Source organism: Hyaena hyaena, unplaced genomic scaffold (assembly GCF_003009895.1).
Source record: "Hyaena hyaena isolate Hyena2069 unplaced genomic scaffold, ASM300989v1 scaffold_24, whole genome shotgun sequence".
Lineage (NCBI taxonomy): Eukaryota > Metazoa > Chordata > Mammalia > Carnivora > Hyaenidae > Hyaena > Hyaena hyaena.
Window position 1 is genome coordinate 1,409,951 of NW_024080656.1, and position 18,898 is coordinate 1,428,848.

An 18,898-nucleotide genomic window follows, 5' to 3' on the forward strand; every position below is an offset into this window, starting at 1 on the left:
GTATATGCAGGGTCATTTGAAAGTAAGTTGCAGACCTCAGTAAAACTGAACAAGGATGCTCTAAGGAATCCCTTAGAACAAGGATACTCGATTACTGTATCACGATTTAGATAACAATTATGTCAGGCAAGCTTCTAACAGAGAAAAAAACCAGGAGGAGATATACATTGTATTTATATATTTGTATTCACTGGTAGTTTAATTTTAGGTATATTGCTTGGAAAAAAAAAAACAGTAGTTGTTAGCTGTGTGCCTTCCTGAGAAATGCTGTTTTCTTCAACACGCACTTATGGAGAGAGAAATAACAACCAATGTGATTCATGTGTATTTATGAAGCATAATTACTTTATATGTTACCAGTGAGGGTAAAAATAATTTTAATGATAGCTACACTTATTGAGGTTTTTGGGCCAGGTTCTGTGCTAATTGCTTTATATAATTTATCTCAATCTACACAACAACTCTCTTGGGAAAGTAAAGTCTTTATCCCAATTTTACAAATGAGAAATCTGGGCCTTTGAGAGGCTAAGCCACTTGCCCAAGGGCAGACAGCCAGTAGTAGAGCCAGAATTCATGTCTGCAATAAAATGGATTGTTTTAGTTGTGCTGGGTAGCTCCCACAATGTAAAAATGAACTTAACTAATGACAAGAATTTCCAATTCCATTTAAATAAAGGTGCATATATTGAAGAGAGTCAGTTATGAGGTAATGTACGTTTGAACTGAAGGATTTGGTTTTTTAAATTCGGCTTTTTGTTTTGAAGTACTTCCCGTAAATACACGGCGCTAGAGCCCTGCCCCTAACAGGAGCTGCTAGAAACCTGTATAATCACAAATTCCTTTTATCATTATCTACCTTCCAGTTGTTTGCATATAAATGAGTGTTGTCTGTATGCTTGAAAGTTTGATTAGTTCCCTGGATTTTCGTTTATACTTTAGTTTTGACCCTGGAGGTAGAATAATGAGAAAAGCTGGGGAGACTGAGTGCCTGGTGTGTGATTAGCAGGCCCACTAGGAGGCTCCCATTCTCTGCTGCTTAGCTTCCAATATTTTGAAGGAAAACAGGATCAGGAACGTTCCTATCCTGAGAGACCGAGGACTTAACAGAGGTGTCATTTGTAAAAGTTTAACAGGATTGAATGACAACTGAAGTTATAAAAGTTTTCTTTGCACTGTCAGGTTCAAACTTTGCAGATCTTTCAGCGAGGCTAAAGCAAAAATTGTGTTTCTTAAAAATTCTTGTAAGACACACAAAGGGATGATCTTGTTTCTAGTAGAGACCTTGGGAAAACCATTGGGGGAAGTAATGGATATTGTCTCATGGGTTTTTTATTTGTTTGTTTAGGGTTTTTTTTTTTTGTCCAAATCAACAGATGCATTCTCATGCTTAAGTCTCTGGAGTTCTATTTTGGCTGATTTAGCCTTCCTCTTAAGGTTAAATTTCAATGTTACTTTCCCAATGTGGAGAGAACTTAAAATATGCTTTGGAATAATCCACTGATCTGGAATTTTCTCCCTTATTTTCCAGTGATCCTGAGCAGCTGAAGAAGGAACTAAATGAACTAGTCAGTGCTATTGAAGAACATTTTTTCCAGCCACAAAAGTACAACCTGCAACCAAAGGCAGAGTAAAATATTTCAGCCGTGGGCATAATTACAATTAAGCTGAACTTGATTAATTAAGCAATATTTTTGAGGACCAAATGATTTAAACGGTCACTCTAAGTATTTATATATTTTTAATAGACCTACATTCCTCATTGTTCTATTTTTTACCTTTAAGACAAGTAAAGAAAAGATGGCCAAACCCAATAAACCAATTAAATTTAATTCCTATTAAAAGGTTAAGCCTGGGCATTGTCTGAATTAAAAAAGGAAGATTTTAAAAATAGCTCACTTTCAAAACTGCATTGTAATTCATATGCTTTAATTAGGATAAATAATACATGTGTCTTTTCTATCACTCTTTTTCATGAATAACTGAAATCGCCAAAAAGTCTATACAATTACTAAATTCTGGGCTGTCATATCATAGGATAACCACTTCTTAGGTATATGTATATTTACATTTCTATCAATTGCTTATAAAGTAAAATATATAAACAAATTGAATGTCCTCTTCATGTTTAGGGAAAAACAGGAACCTATAAAGTGGAGGAAAAGATACTTTAAAAAGATAAAATTTTTGACCTAAAACTTTTTAGTTGTAATAATGCATCATTATACAGTGTTTACATGCTAGGAAAAAACAGCCTAATCATCTTTGTTCAGAGCATTAACATTCATTTTATCTCTCTAAATCTGGAATTTAAAAATTGGTTATTTGAAACTGCAAAGTTCTTTATTGTGCAGTTGTTGCTTTGGTACACGTTAATGTAATTTTTGATACTGAGGCACAAAGGCTACAGCTTTAACTATTTACCTGACTTTGCTTTTTTGCCTTGATCATATGTGATTAAAATCTAAAGCTATTAGATTTCCTTTTCAGGTTTATATTTAACCTGTGCCTTCTGTTCTTCTCATAACCAATGGCCTCAAAACCATCCAGAATTACTCCCTTTGAGCGCCCGTGAGTCAGGACCAAGCTGTTCCTTATATACTTTCTATATTTTATGTGATTCTCTATTTTTAAAGCAAATGATTGCCCATTGTTATTATTATTAACATAAATGGCTACTAACAGTTTCAGAACAATGAAAAATTACAATCCTATTGGCTTTTTTCTAAAGTAAAGAGAAAATGTTTTTATGTCTTCGTGATCCATAGTTGGTGCCCTATCAGAACTCTTGAATCTATAATATTCAATATATGCCGTCAGTTGTTTCATTGTAGCTGTTATGTATTTTTGTTTTATAATGTTTTGTAGTCTCAAGCTGTATTCTAGAAATAAAGTCTGTATCCTTGATGCAGTTTTCAGAGCTTATAAACTATATGCCATCATGGAAATTCCATGGTTTCTGGAAATTCAAAGGTGGTGGAGACCCACCCTGCTGGGATGATGCTCACAGTCTAACTGGAGAGCTAAGGAGTGACTGTAATGCTTACAAATTCTCTAACGGAATTATTTGCAAAGCACCAGAGTTCAGAAGTGTGAGAGAGGGATCCATTCTGCCCAGAGAAAGCCTCCTGGAAGAGAGATGAATGGCCGCTTTGCCTCTGGCGGGGAGTAGGAGCTGAAGATGAAGAAGAAGGGCATAGAGCACAGCACCAACAAAAGTATAGAAGTGCTGGGGTATGTGTGTGGGTGTTTTGGGAGGGGGTGGTGAAAACACGCCCCACATGTGCATTTTAGGACATACCCCCACTTCTCTGCCACTCATGTGAACTGGTGATTCAACTGGGCCTGGAGGATGTCCCCCAACTCTGTCTGTCACTTGTATTTCTAAGAAATAACACAACACACCATGGGGGTGCCTAGGTGGTTCAGTCAGTTAAGCATCTGACTTCAGCTCACGTCACGATCTCACGATTCATGGGTTCGAGCCCCGCATTGGGCTCTGTGCTGACAGTTCAGATCCTGGAACATGCTTTGGATTCTGTGTTTCCCTTCCTCTCTGCCCCGCCCCCACTCACTTCTCTGTCTCTTTCAAAAATAAATAAACATTAAAAGTTTTTTTAAAAAGAAATAGCACACCATGTATGCACACTAAATATTTTATGAGTTTTTATGTTATGGGACACCATGTAGCCTAATGTGCGGTGCATGAAGCTTGCGACACAAGATCTTCCTGGGTTCCAACCATGGTCTGCTGTGAACCATCTTTGTGACCTTGGTCAAGTCGCGTAATCTCTCAAGTGTCAATTTTGTTATTCTTTTAGAAGACTTTTTTTTAGGGCAATTCTAGGTTCGCAGCAAAACTGGGAAGAAGGTACAGAAATAACCCCATCACCCTCCTGCTTCCCTACATAAGTAGGAAACCTGAGTGGTAAGTTGTTATAGCTGATGGAACTACACTGGTATATTTTCACCCAAACTGTGGAGACAAAAGAGCATTGGTTGCCAGGGTTGGGAGGGGAGCAGTGAATAAGTGCAGCACAGAGGATTTTAAGGGAAGTGAAAATACTCTGTATGACACTCTAACGGTGGTTATATGCGTTCTACGTTTGTCCAGATCCATACAGGGTACCAGATCAGGAGTGAACTCTAATGTAGACCATGGACTTTGGGTGATAATTTTGTTAGTTTTTGTTTTCTTATTATTTTTTAATGTTTATTTATTTATTTTGGGGGGGGGGAGAGTGAACAGGGGAGGGCAAAGAGAGAGGTAGAGAGAGAATCCCAAGCAGGCTCTGGGCTGAGAGCACAGAGCCCAACACAGGGCTCAATCTCCCGAACCATGAGATTGTGACCTGAGCCAAAATCAAGAGTCGACCACTTACCTGAGCTACCCAGGCTACCCATGTCAGTTTTTAAATTAAAAGATTTTATTAAATGATGTCTGAGGTCATTTCATTCTGCAAGTCTTTAGATTATGTGGAAAACACTATCAGCAATAATAAATCATTGACAATTCTCTTTGGCAGAATGCTTAACGAGTCCTCGGCGGGGGGAACACTTGATACCAAAGAGGTACCTTGTGTATGAGCCTTGAGTTCATCCCCTGCCTTGCCTCACAGCCTGAAGGCTGTGTGTTGAAACTGGGGACAAGCAAGGCAGGGCCACGTTTCCTGGAGCTCCAGGAAACGTTCTGCAGGGGGTTGAGGAGGAGATCGGGACTGAGCAGTCACAGCTACACCTGCTTGGGGAAGGCGGTCTGATTTTTTTTTAATTTTTAAAAAAATATTTATTTTTATGTGGAGGTGGTGAGGGGCAGAGAGAGGGAGACACAGAATCCAAAGCAGACTCCAGGCTCTGAGCTGTCAGCACAGAGCCTGACGTGGGGCTCAAACTCACGAACTGTGAGATCATGACCTGAGCTAAAGTCGGACGCTTAACCAACTGAGCCACGCAGGTGCCCCAAAGGCGGTCTGATTTGAGTGGGGTGGTGGCATCATTTTCCTTGGTGCCCAGAAAGGATCGATCCCTAGTCTGAGAGACTGACTTGCAGGAGGAAATGCAGGCCAACTTCCTTTGTGGGCTCTGAAATAACAGCTGTTACTCTTTAAGAGAAAAATGAGAGTGCCTTTCATTTATCTCATCAATGTAGCTCAGTCATTATACTATCATGGGAAAGTATTGTTCTTTTCTGACCTTGGAAACCCTTGGCTTTAAAAAAAAAAAATGCTTTGGGGCGCCTGGCTGGCTTAGAAGAACATGAGACTCTGGATCTTGGGGTCATAGGTTTAATAAGCCCCATGTTGGGTATAGAGGTTACTAAAAAAATAAATAAACTTTAAATAAATAAAAATAGATGCTTTAAGTGATGGAACAAATGTGTATGTCTTGCTTTAGAGGAATTTTGAAAGGATAGCATCTAAATCACATTTACAGTAAAACCTTAGTTTGAGGGCATAATTCGTTCTATAAACATTCTTATAACCCAAAGCACTCATATATCAAAGTGAATTTCAAGAACCGTTGGCTCAGTTGTGATCACGTGACATTCGGCGTCAGGTACCACTCGTATTGCAAGACGTCACTCGTTTCTCAAGTTAAAGTTTATTAGAATTGTTTTCTCGTCTTGCAGAACAAGTTACTCACAATCCAAGGTTTTACTGTATAATTTCTATGTTGTAAGAGACCAAATCCTCAGAGCTATTTGTGCATTCATTCGTATGTTCACTGAGTCATGTTAGAACCCTGCTGTGAGCCAGCCCCTTGTCTGGATACTGGTAACGCACTTGCCACCCTGATCTCAGACTTCGTCCAGCAGGGGAGATGCACGTGTGCCCAGATCATGCAGTACTGTGTGTGGAACTGCAATAGCGAACTATTCCAAATGCGCAAACAGCTCTGTAACGCCTCTTGGACTTGTCTTTTTCCAAATTACCCATTTCAAATCCCTAACATTTTTGCTCAAAACCATCCTCCTGGGAGGCTACTTTTAGCTCATTTCCCCTCACCGTCCTTTGCCCCAGCCTTGCTCCAAGCACTTTTGTGTAAAATAACACCCATTGAAAGCAAGGTGTCTCCGAGGCAGGTGAGCATCAAAGTTTAAAATACCGTCACTTCTGGGGCGCCTGGGTGGCTCAGTCGGTTAAGCGGCAACTTGGGCTCAGGTCATGATCTTGAGGTTCAAGCCCCGCATTGGGCTCTGCGCTGACAGCTCGGGGCCTGGAGCCTGTTTCAGCTTCTGTGTCTCCCTCTCTCTGCCCCTGCTCCACTCGCTGTCTGTCTCTGTCTCTCAAAAATAAACAAACATTAAAAAAAAAATAAACATTTAAAATACCTTCATTCCATAGACTTCCCTATTTAAGCAGAGTCCAGTAACTACTGGGATGAGCCAGAGGAGAAGGACAACGGTCTGCAGAGGTGAGACCCGAGGGCTGAGCCTCCAGGACCAGAACGTGGGCACCAGCATAGAGAGCAGTGTTCCTGGGGCCAGGTTTCTTTTGACCTGCCTCCCCTTGGTGCATCCTTGAAAATACACAGTGAAAGACAGAACTGTTGCTCTGTCTTGTCCCACCCGGGTCCAGCTAAAACGGCGTAGGTATGTGGCCCCAGCGTGGTACAGAATGGAGTTGGGCACACAGACCAATGAGCCAGTTCCAAGTCCAAGTAGCCCTTGAAACCATTTCAAAATGGCACGGTGAAACCTCAGAGGGAAGTTGGGGTTGCAGTTCAGAGATGATGAGCCTGATTGTGTCCTTAAAATACATTGTTCTGAGCTGCTTAATGGGGGGGGGGGGGAGGGGAACTAAAAGAACATCTCTGGGTGGCAAGAGTGAAATGGGACTGGTCTGTCTGACAAGTGGTCCTATCATTTAGTAAAATTAACGTAAACTTGAGGTGGAGGCTTGGGCTGATTATCTGCCTTGCTAACAAACAAACAAACATTAAAAGAAGGAGAAGGAGAAGAAGAGGAAGAAGAAGAAGGATGAATTGATGTGTCCAGTGTTATACTGGTGGAGGTCAGCCTCCCTCAGAAGGAGCAAGCGTTGCTGGGAAGCAATCTCAGGTGGCATTTGTAGTTTTTGTCAACCTTGAATGACGGGGCACTGTTCCCAGTTCTCTTGGGCTCCAATGGCACAAAAAACGCAACTTGCCACACCTTAAGGATTTTAGTGATTTCTTTCTTTTTTTTTTTTTAAAGTAAACTCAGTGCCCAGCATGAGGCTTGAACTCATGGTCCCAAGACCAAGAGTCACATGCTCAACCAACTAAGCCAGCCAGGCACCCCTGCAGTGATTTCTTTCAATAGATTACTTGCCTGTTATAGAACAACGTTGAGTTATGAGGACCAACAGAGAAAGGGAGGAATGTGAATGAGGTGCAAGAATCCACGAAGAGACCCAGTGAAGGCTTTGCTTGAGTGGACCAGCCACATGGTGGATGGATCCACAAGTCAGGAAATACGACAGTCTTCCTTCAGACGGTGTGTGCTCTGGTATGCAACCAGAATTGCAACCACGATCTTTATGGATAAGATATCAAGAGATTTAAATGAGCATGGTGTCGTTTGAGATCTACCTTCTATGTCTGTTCAGAGAGTCTGCATTTAGTACCTTGTGGGGAAAGGATGCTGGACAGAATGCTGTTAAATTGTGCAATGCTGTGAAATCTGCCCCAGAGTATGCATTGGTGTAGCAAGCAACAAAAATCAATTTCACAAAGTAAAACAAAGAAAGAAATTCTGAAAGGAGTCTGTGAGGTCCTAGCATTGTGCTCTATCATCAATATCACCTTTATCAGCAATACCAAAAATAAGATTAAAGGGTTGTTCTGCTTGAGAATCACTAGTCACCACACAAGCCAGAGGTGGGCTGATGAACGGACCCCTAAAAGAATAAAGAAGTATAGTTGCAGGTGAACGGACTGACCTTGTGGATGAAACAGACCCTGAGCCAGTAGCCACGGTATTATATCTTAAATGGCAGAGTCTTTACTATAACAATGTTGAAAGAAATACTGAACAGACCATTTTCTGAATTTAGAAACTCAGGATGATAATGACGTTGAGATAGGCATTTGCTCACAAATGGTAGCATGATGCACACATCGTTCTGCTCTGCTTTTCCATCCTTTAGTTGAAAGAAGGACATGAAAGCTGTTTCCAATTCTTTGCTCACATAACAGCAATGAATAACATTGTACATACGGCATTTCCCCTCTCATTCTACCATAGGAGAAATGCTATTTTAACTGCTAAAATACCTCCTGTTAAAAGTGGAACATGACGTGATCCTTGTGAGAACACTGTAAATTGCCAAGTATTAAGTATGACTGTCAGTGGGTAAATGAACAAATTAGATTTATAAACTGTTTCATAATTCACCCACTTAGTGTTTGTAAGTCTGTTTTAGAAAATCACTTATCTTTCTGCTGCTCTCATTTTCCAGATATTGACAGCAATTTTTAAAGAGAGAAGAAAGTCAGTATTTCTAGGCTGCACCCACTATGACCTTTGGGGTTAAGGTTGTGACTCTGTAGCAACAACCTGAGTTTCGATTCCAACCCCATCACTTTCTTTTTTTTTTTTTTTTTTTTTAATGCTTTATTTATTTCTAGGAGAGAGAGAGAGAGACAGCGTGAGCAGGGGAGGGTCAGAGAGAGAGGGAGTCACAGACTGAAACAGGCTCCAGGCTCTGAGCTGGCAGTCAGCACAGAGCCCGACGCGGGGCTCGAACCCACGAACCGCGAGATCATGACCCGAGCGAAAGTCGGACGCTTAACCAACTACGCCACCCGGGCGCCCCTAACCCCATCACTTTCTAACTGTGGGATGCTTCTTAACATTTCTTAACCTCAATTCCCTTATCTCTAGTGGGGATGAAACCAAATTATTTTTCAAACTCACTGTTGACATTTTTAAATTGTCTAGGTCTTTTAAATACAGAACACTAATGGGTGATTAGGGAGAAATTGAGGATTTCAGGAGAAATTTATTAACTACTGGAGAAATCACACGAAGGACTTCAGGCCCCATGGACTGACTGACATGCAGAGGTACTCACTACTTCTCTTGCCTGTAAGAAAAGCTTGCCTGGGGAAATGAAACTCATGCAGGACCTACAGAGGTGTTAGAAGAAAATATGGGACTGATTCTTTTGCAACCTTGGAGTGAGAAAAGCCTTTCTAACTAAGGCTCAAAAGAAAAGATTGAAAGCTGCCACACTAAATAAAATCTGTGACAAACTGGGCAAAAATATTTACAACTTCTATCACAAAGGGCTTCTCTCCCTAGTGTACAAAGAGCCCTTGGATATCAGTAATAAAAATGAAGAATTTCATAGAAAAGAGGGCAAATGTGTTGAAAGACAGTTCACAGAAAAGGAAGCATAAACGACTCTCAAATCAGTCTTTTAAAAAGGCTCAAGATAATTTTTTTTACACCTCTTTGTGTCCTGTGCCATTTTAGTTGTATGTTCAATTCCTTGTGTGTGTGTGTGTGTGTGTGTGTGTGTAGTTACTCTTAAAAATCTTAACATGTACATCTCCTTAAACATGTCTGAAGTTACTATATATAGTCTCCACTCAAACAACACAGGACACTTAATTCTTGCTTAGATAATATATTCAAATGATAGAAAATTCAAAAGATATGAAAAGGTATACAAAGAGTGAAATATCTCTAATGGTACCAGTGTTCATGGCCAGTCATTTCCTCTGCGTGAAGGCAATCACCTTTGCCAGTTTCAAGTTTATTCTTCTAGAGATATTGTATATAAAACTATTATGTGATGGATTCTTTTGTTTTCATTTGATCCAAATGGTAGAACATCGTACTCTCTGTCCTGCAATTTTTTTTTGTACTGAGCAATTGTGAAAGTTTTTCTTAAAGTAGCTCTGTGCCCAATGTGGGGTTTAAACTCATGACCCCAAGATCAAGAGTAGCAATGCTCTACGAAGTGAGACATCCTGTATATTAATGTTTGCAATTACTCATTCCTTCCATGTAGATGGAGTGTATGGAAGTATGAAAAAATCTGTGTTCATTATTATAACCAACTAACATGTTATAGTTTTTAATGAGTCAGAAAAATGTGACTCATATGTAAATACATTTATTCCATGCCATACTCAAAAACTTAATGGCCAAATAGTATTTCGATGTATGGATGAATATTGAGGTTGTTTCTAATGTTGCTGTTTCGAACAACACAGCAATAAATAACCTTGTCATGCATAATTTTGTGTGTGCGTACATGAGTGTGTGTCTATGGTATAACCCAACTAATTTTTAAAACCCTTCAAAATAATTATTATTGAAAGTTAATGCTTATATATATATATTCACTAACCTGTTTGCTAATGTGATTTGCTTCTTGCTGAAACACACATTTTAGAGGTTGTTTTAGTTTTGACCCGGAGATGTCTTTAGTCCTCTTCATTTGTTAATGATCGTTCTGCTGGGTAAAGGACTCTAAGTTGATGTCTATTTTCCCTGGCACCTTGAAGTCACCATTGAATTATATTTTGACTAATTTTGTTTCTGTTAATTTAGCTGTCACCCCTTTGTAGGTAATTTCCCCCTTTTTTCTGATTGCCTTTTTTGAGTATTTTTATTTTTATTTACTTATTTGTTTAATAAATTCTTTTTAGAAATTTTTTTGAGTGAGAGAGAGAGAGTGAGTGGGGAGGGGCAGAGAGAGAGAAACAGAGGATCCAAAGCGGGCTCTGTGCTGACTGCATCGAGCCAGGACAGGGGACTTGAACGCATGAACTGTGAGATCATGACCTGAGCTTAAGTCGGAAGCTTAACCAGCTGAGCCACCCAAGTGCCCCAAAAGTACTTTTATTAAGGTGTAATATAAGGTGTAATATACACAAAGTGCATCTTAAGTGTACGGCTCAGTGACTTCTTACATAGTTATACAACCATGTAACCATGAAGGTGTAAAACATTTCCAGTGTCTGAAAGGGTACCTTTGTGCCCTTTTCAGTGGGAACCCTTCTCTTGCACTCTCCCCCCCAAGCCCCCATCCCCGAGATAACCACTATTCTAACAGCTAACATCCTAGGATTAGTTTCGCATGTTCTTGAACTTCATGTAAGTGAGATTGTATCTTTTGCTATTTGATTGCCTGTAAGACTTTTTTTTATGCTTGGTGATTTGTAGTTTCCTTATGATTTTAAGAATAGTGTGTTGCTTTCCATTTCTTTATCTCCAGGTTGCTATCTCAACAATATCTTCAGAGCTGTCTTCCAGTTCACTAATCTCTTGTTAGCTTTTTCTAATCTGCTATTTTACCCTTCTTTGAGTTTCAGTTTTCAATTGTTTTTTCCCTAGCAGTTCTCTTTGATCTATTTTCAAAAGCTTCCTTTTCTTTATTATTCCATTCCATTCTCTTGGTTCCCATTTTTGCTTTTTGAGCTTTTAAAAAATTTAATTTTCATATGCTTGGTTTATTCTCTCAGATTATTCTATAATCGAAAAGTCTTCTGATATTTCTTCAGATTGTTGGGTGTGTTGGCTGTCTCTTGCAATGGATTGCTTTCCAGTGTTTGTGAATTTGCTTGTTTTTATTTTCAACAGAAGGTCATTTTTTGTGTTTTGTTTTGTTTTTAAGCTTTGGAGAGTCCCTTGTGCCTATTCAGTAGACATGTGACTACAATGCTATTCTGTATTTACTTCTACAAAATCCCAGAGGGTTCTCTGTTTTGTTGCTATAGTCACTGCTATCGTTTTGTTTGCTTTTTAAACTATTTTTGTTGTAGATTTGTGGTTTATTTTTATTTATTTTCATCTTTTTAAGATTTTGTTTTTAAGTAATCTCTACACCTAATGTGGGGCTCAAACAAGAACTCCAAGATCAAGTTACAATGCTCTACCAGCTGAGCCAGCCAGGAATCCCTGTGGTTTCACTTAAAGCTATTAATTGCTTTGCATGCATATAATTACAATTATTAATTAATTATAAGTTATTTATATGTGCTTGTAAAGAGTATATTTTTAAATGATTTGTATAGATTTATATCTGGCAACAGTTTAACCAAAACAACTATGCAAATTGATTTTATTTATTTTTAAAAATTTTTTAAATGTTTATTTTAGAGAGAGAAAGAGCCAGAGTACAAGGAGGAGAGAGGCAGAGAGAGAAAGGGAGACACAGAATCCAAAGAGGCTCCAGGGTCTGAGCTGTCAGCACAGAGCCTGATGTGGGGCTTGAACTCATGAACCAAACCACCTGAGCCCATCATGACCCGAGCCCAAGTCAGACACTAAGCTGACTGAGCCACCCAAGTGCCCCTGCAAATTGATTTTAAAACTGATATGGAAGGGAGCACGTGGGTGGCTCAGTCAGTTAATCGTCTGACTTTGGCTCAGATCATGACCTCACAGTTTGTAATTTCAAGTCCCATGTCGAGCTCTGTGTTAACAGCTCGGAGCCTGCTTGGGATTCTCTCTCCCCCTCTCTCTGCCCCTCCCCAACTTGTACACACACACACACACACACACACACACACTCTCTCTCTCTCTCTCTCTCTCTCTCTCTCTCTCTCTCTCAAAAATAAACATTTAAATAGAATAAAACTCATATGGAAGAATAAAGGGCCCCAAGAAGCAAGATAATACTGAAGAAGCACAGAGACTGGAAGACAGTGCTCCCCTGGCATCTGGCCTTTCTGCACATCTACGCACAGGCACTGACAGATTTTCTTTGGAAAGTCTTTTCAAGGATGTTTGTACAGGAAATCGCTTTGGAAGACAGAGATAATGTCTCCCTCCAGGTCAGAGGGCAGATTTGTCAGACATACAGGATAGTTACGAAATATCTCTCCTTGGGCAAAAGGAAGGGCAGGTTTGCTAGCCTCCCCCCGCCCCCGACCCAAACCAAAATTTCCTAACCTTGGTTTTCTCACGGTGCTGTGTGCAGCACTGATTTCAGCTCTTCTGTGTCACATATGGGATTTGGAGACCAGGGTAACTGAGGAAAACCTGAAATTTGCACTGTTGCTACACTGTAAGTGTGAAAGTCCTTTGCTCCTGATCCATTAGCCTCTAAGGTCTTGGACTTGCATCCATGGACCAGCAACAGGCTAACTTGTTTGCTCACAAATGAGATAAATTCTCAGACTTTTCAGTTCTTAACAAGAAGAGAGGAATTATATTACCAAATATTAAAATTTATTCTAAAGATATATTAAGTACATTTGACAGAGAGATAGACAAATAAACCAATGGGGAAAAAAACAACAAATGAGCACAGGTATGTAGAAGAAATTGGTATATGACCAACATGACATCATTAAGTCTGTAGGGAAAGAATTTTTGAGTAAAGAATTCTGGAACAATTAGCTATCCAAATGGAAAAGCTAAAGTTAGATCCCCACCTCAAACCATATCCAAAACCATATCCAAAAGTGAATTCCAGTTGGATTTAAAACCTAAATGTGAACGCTTTAAGCATTTTAGAAGAAATTGTACTAGATTGTCTCTATGATATTATGGTATAGGAGGACTTCTTAACCAAGACAAAAAGCCCGTGCCGTTAAAGATCCCACCACAGGGGCGCCTGGGTGGCTCAGCCAGTTAAGCGTCCGACTTCAGCTCAGGTCATGATCTCATGATTCGTGGGTTCGAGCCCTGCATCAGGCTCTGTGCTCACAGCTAGCTCAGAGCCTGGAGCCTACTTCAGATTCTGTGACTCCCTCTCTCTCTGACCCTCCCCTGCTCACACTGTCTCCCTCTCTCTCTCAGAAAAAAAAAAAAAAAAGATCCCACCACATTAGAATGTAAAACTTTTGTATAATAAAAGCCATAAGAAACAGAGTTAAAAGACAACTGGGAAACTATATTTGCAACTCTTCTAACAATGCTAGTGATGAGTGTTTATGGGAATTTTATTAGCTTTGGATTCCTTTTTTTTTTTTTTTCTTTAGCTTTGGATTCTGATACTAACTTGTGAGCATAAATTCACACTTCATCCACTCAGACTTGGAGTTTTGATTTCTGATCTTGAACTTGCTCTCCTCACCTCTGCCGCTGCCCATCCCTCCCAACCCCCATCCTCACCCAGCATCTCAAGCAAACTACAAGCTTCCCTGGTCCTGGATCAGGGGTACTTTTGTTTCGAGTTTCCTCTCACAGAGGAGCATCCCTTCAGGTTTCTCGGACACTGGGATAAGATAGCACACCATGAAGAACAGGAGATTTGAAAAAAGAATCCAGTAGAACTTATTCAGGACACCGAGCTGGCTCAGTCGGAAGAGCACGCAACTCTTCATCTCGGGGTCATGAGTTTGAGCCCCATGTTGGGTGTAGAGATTACATAAATAAAAACTCAAAAACATAGAACTTTGGGGGGGCGTGGCTGGGAGGGACAAAAGCAACTGAGTCAGTAACATCACCCTGCCTGGTATAAGCCCGGGGCCAGTATGTATCTCCAGTATGTGTGGGGGTGGGAGGAGGGGAGAGAGAAGGAGAGAGAGTGGGAGGGAGAGAGTGGGAGAGGGAGAAGGAGGGAGAGAGAGTGGTGTCAAACTCCTAGCCCTTGAGGCCATGGGTGTTTCAGCTGCTGCTTCTCTGCTCTTCCCAGTTCATCTGGGAATCTTTTCCTCAACACCTAGGAAGCTTTTTTTTCTTTCTTTGGAGTTCATATATATATATATATAAATTTTTTAAGGTTTATTTATTCTTGAGAGACAGAGCACAAGCAGGGGAGGGGCAGAGAGAGAGGGAGACAGAGAATCTGAAGCTGGCTCTAGGCTCCAAGCTGTCAGTGTAGAGCCCGACGTGGGGCTTGAACCCACGAACTGTGAGATCATGACCTGAGCCGAAGTCAGGCACTCAACTGACTGAGCCACCCAGGTGTCCCATGGAGTTCACCTATATATTTTAAAGCATCTTACAAATATCTAGCACGAATGTCCACTTTGATTGTGAGGCTTCTCCACACCTGCACCGGCCTACATGTCGCCGGAAGTGACTCGCCTTTGACGGTCCTTTCCCACATACCCGGCCAGCTCCAGGCAAAATCTCATTGGGGGAACAAGGCTTAAAAGAATTCTGAAATCTTTTCAAATTGTCGTCGTGAAATTTTAACTTGATAAAATGTTACTGGCTTTGGATAAGCTTGCCTGGCAAAATCTTGATCATTTAGAAGAGAAAATAATTTCAAACTTTTCTTTAACAGTAATCATTATACTATTTATGAAGCAGCGCAACCGCTGAATTCCTGAAGAATCCCTGATTTCCTGAAGAACTCCCAAAAGATTGGAGTTTGCTTAATTTTCATCTGAAAGAAACAACGTGTTAGCTTAGCATCCTGTGGTGCCTGCAGAGAGATAGAAAAGGCTGATAAGATCCAGAGAAGAGAGAAAAGAAATATTGCAGCCCTGAATAATAATGATAAACACGTGCTTTACTACATGCAAGATTCTGTTCTAATTAGTTTACCTTTATTAACTCATTAATCTCATTGACAACATTGTTTGGTAAGCACTATTATTTTTATCCCCTTCTTATAGGTGAGGACATTGAGAACAAATAGAAGTCACTTAACTGGATGGCTCAGTTAAGCATCCAACTTCAACTCAGGTCATGATCTCACGATTTGTGAGTTCGAGCCCTGCTTTGGGCTCTGTGCTGACAACTTAGAGCCTGGAGCCTGCTTCGGATTCTGTGTCTCCCTCTCTCTCTGCTCCTCCCCCGCCCGCATTCTGCTTCTCTCTCTCTCTCTGTCTCTCTGTCTGTCTCAAAAATAAATAAACACTAAAATTTTTTTAAAAAGAATCACTTCAGTAATTTGCCTAAATTTACAAAGCTAGGAAGTGATCCTTGGCTATTTAGTGCTGGTCAGTGTGACAGGTGTGGGGGCTTTCTTCAAAGGGGCATTCAAACCTATAGGAGCTTCTGTGGTTCTGCAACATCAAAGAGGAATTCAGCACAGATTTGTGGAGGGAATCTTATCACTAGTTACAGAAAGAGTGAGTTGTGACGATTGGTAGGTGGTGTTGGGTCCAGGTGTGATTTTGCAGCCTGCCAAGAGTAATTGGAATTTGAAGCCTTGATGTGTAATGAGACACATACACACACACAAAATACTGCTCACTCAGAAGACTCTCTCTTCATTTTGAGAACATCTCTAGATGTTATCCTAACACAGAGTGTGTTAATGATGGAGAACTTGTGGAATATGGGAAAATTGCCAGGAAAGGTAGATTTGGAAAACATATGACTCACTTGTATAAATTAGCTTTTGCTGAATAAGAACCACCTTCCTCCCACCGTCCCCCCCCCCGACTCCCCCCCTCCCTGGTAAAAAGTGACTTAAGGCAACAGCCATGTAATTAGCAGAGCCTGAGGATTGCCAGTGTGAGCTGGGCTCAGGTAGGCAACTTTGCCCTGTGCAGGGCTTGGCTGGGTTTGGTTGAGGCTCAGTCCAGTGTTTGCAGGGCAAGTGGATAAAAGATGAATAGAAGGATTACCAAGAGGCAGTGGGGCCTAGTTAAGGTTGAGAATTGTATGAAAACCTAATAGTCTCTTTACTTTTCCTTTCTTCCAATTTTCCTTTTCTTCCTTCTCTTTGTTTCCATCTTTTCCTTCCTTCTTCCTTCATCAAATTCTAATTTAATATTGAGGAACAAGGCTGACTCTCTCCTGCAAGTGAGATAACCCAAATGAAGAGCAGAGATAAACCTTTAAGAATTTTCCCATTACAAAATAATACACACTTATTGGAGATAATTAAAAAAATATAAAAATATAAAATTCAATGAAAATCATCATCCTTGTTCCCACTGGTGAAGTTGATAATAAGGAAGTGGCAAGTGCTTCTGACCAGCTGAGTGTCTTCTTAGGAGAAACTAAGTCTGTTCCATACCACTTGTCCAATATAATGCTCCAATAAGAATTCTTCAAAAGTCCAAGTGACAGACGACATTCTATCTGAACAGTTTTAATTTGCCTAGTTTGTATGATGACGCTAACATGTCATAAGAACTCTGCTACAGAGCTCCATCACACCAGTGCAGTCTTCTCCTAAAGGAGTAGTGGAACAGGCCACATGGATGGGGACAGACTTGCATATGGCAGTTAAAGTTCCTCTCTCCTTGCTGAGTCACTTCACTTCACTGTAGCCTCTGTCTTCTCCTCTCTATTACAACTGTGCTCTCAGGGTGCCGGGCTGGCTCAGTCGGAAGAGCATTGCAACTCTTGATCTCATGGTTGTCAGTTGCAGCCCCACGTTGGGTGTAGAGGTTACTTAAAGATGTAAAAATCTTTAAAATTTCTTTGATGTTTATTTATTTTGAGAGAGAGGGCATGCAAGTGGGAGGTGGGCAGAGAGAGAGAGGAGAGAGAGAAAATCTCAAGCAGGCTCTGTGCTGATAGATTGATGTGAGGCTCAAACTCACAAACCATGAGATCATGACTTGAGCTGAAATCAAGAGTCAGATGCTTAAATGACTAAACCATCCAGGTACCTCGGATTTAAAAATCTTTAAAAAAAAAATCATGCTTTCAAAATCCTCAACAAGATACTAGCCAACTGGATCCAACAATACATTAAAAAGTTATTCACCACAACCAACTGGATTTATACCTGGGATGCAGGGCTGGTTCCATATCTGCAAAACAACCAATGTGATGTATCACATCAATAAAAGAAAGGACAAGAATCACATGATCCTCTCAATAGATGCAGAGAAAGCATTTCACAAAATACAGCATCCTTTCTTGATAAAAAAGAAAGTAGAGATAGAAGGATCATACATCACAATCATAAAAGCCATATATTAAAGACCTACCACTACTATAATCCTCAATGGTAAAAAAACTGAGAACGTTCCCCCTAAAGTCAGGAACACAACAGAGATATCCACTCTCACCACTGATATTCAACATAGTGTTGGAAGTCTTAGCCTCAGCAATCGGAAAACACAAAGAAACAAAAGGCATCCAAATTGGCCAGAAGGAAGTCAAACTTTCACTCTTCACAGATGACATGATACTCTATATGGAAAATCCAAAAGATCCATGAAAAAAACTGCTAGAATTGATCCATGAATTCAGCAAAGTTGCAGGACATGAAATCAATGTACAAAAATCAATTGCATTCCTATACACCAATAATGAAGCAACAGAAAAAGAAAACAAGGACTCAATCCTATTTACAATTGCACCAAACCCCATAAAATACCTAGGAATAAGCCTAAACAAAGAGGTGAAAAATCTATACACTGAAAACTTTAGAAGTTCATGAAAGAAATGGAAGAAGTCACACCAAAAAATCGAAAAATACTCCATGCTCCTGGATTGGAAAAACATTGTTAAAATGTTGATACTACCCAAAGTAATCTATATATTCCATGCAATCCCTACCAAATAACACCAGCATTCTTCACAGAGCTAAAACAAACAATCCTAAAATGTTCATGGAACCAGAAAAGATCCCGAATAGCTAAAGAAATCTTGAAAAAGAAAACCGAAGCAGGAGGCATCACAATCCCAGACTCCAAGATGTATTACAAAGCTGTAATCATCAATACACTATGGTACTGTCCCCAAAACACTCAGATGATATGTCATATGATATTTTCCGTATCAATGGAACAGAATAGAGAACCCAGAAATGGACCCAACAAATGTATGGCCATCTAATCTTTAAGAAAGCAGGAAAGAATATCCAGTGGAATAAAGACATTCTCTTCAGCAAATGGTGCTGGGAAAATTGGACAGCAACATGCAGAAAAATGAACCTGGACCACTTTCTTATATCATACACAAAAATAAACTCAAAATGGATGAAAGGCCTCAATGTAAGACAGGAAGCCATTAAAATCCTCAAGGAGAAAACAGGTAAAAACCTCTTTGACCTTACTGCGTCAACTTCTTACTCTACACGTCTCTGGAGGC

General features: G+C 40.2%; 1 protein-coding gene across 1 annotated transcript in view; it reads left to right on the top strand.

The window, feature by feature from the left end:
• Positions 1–2,904, top strand: part of PGM2 (phosphoglucomutase 2) — a 37,192-nt gene extending 34,288 nt beyond the window's left edge. The window contains exon 14 of the mRNA XM_039227030.1: positions 1,529–2,904. Coding sequence (XP_039082961.1) covers positions 1,529–1,631 — 103 coding nt within the window. The 3' untranslated portion in view covers positions 1,632–2,904. The remainder of the gene's footprint in view (positions 1–1,528) is intronic.
• The last annotated feature ends 15,994 nt before the right edge of the window (positions 2,905–18,898 follow it).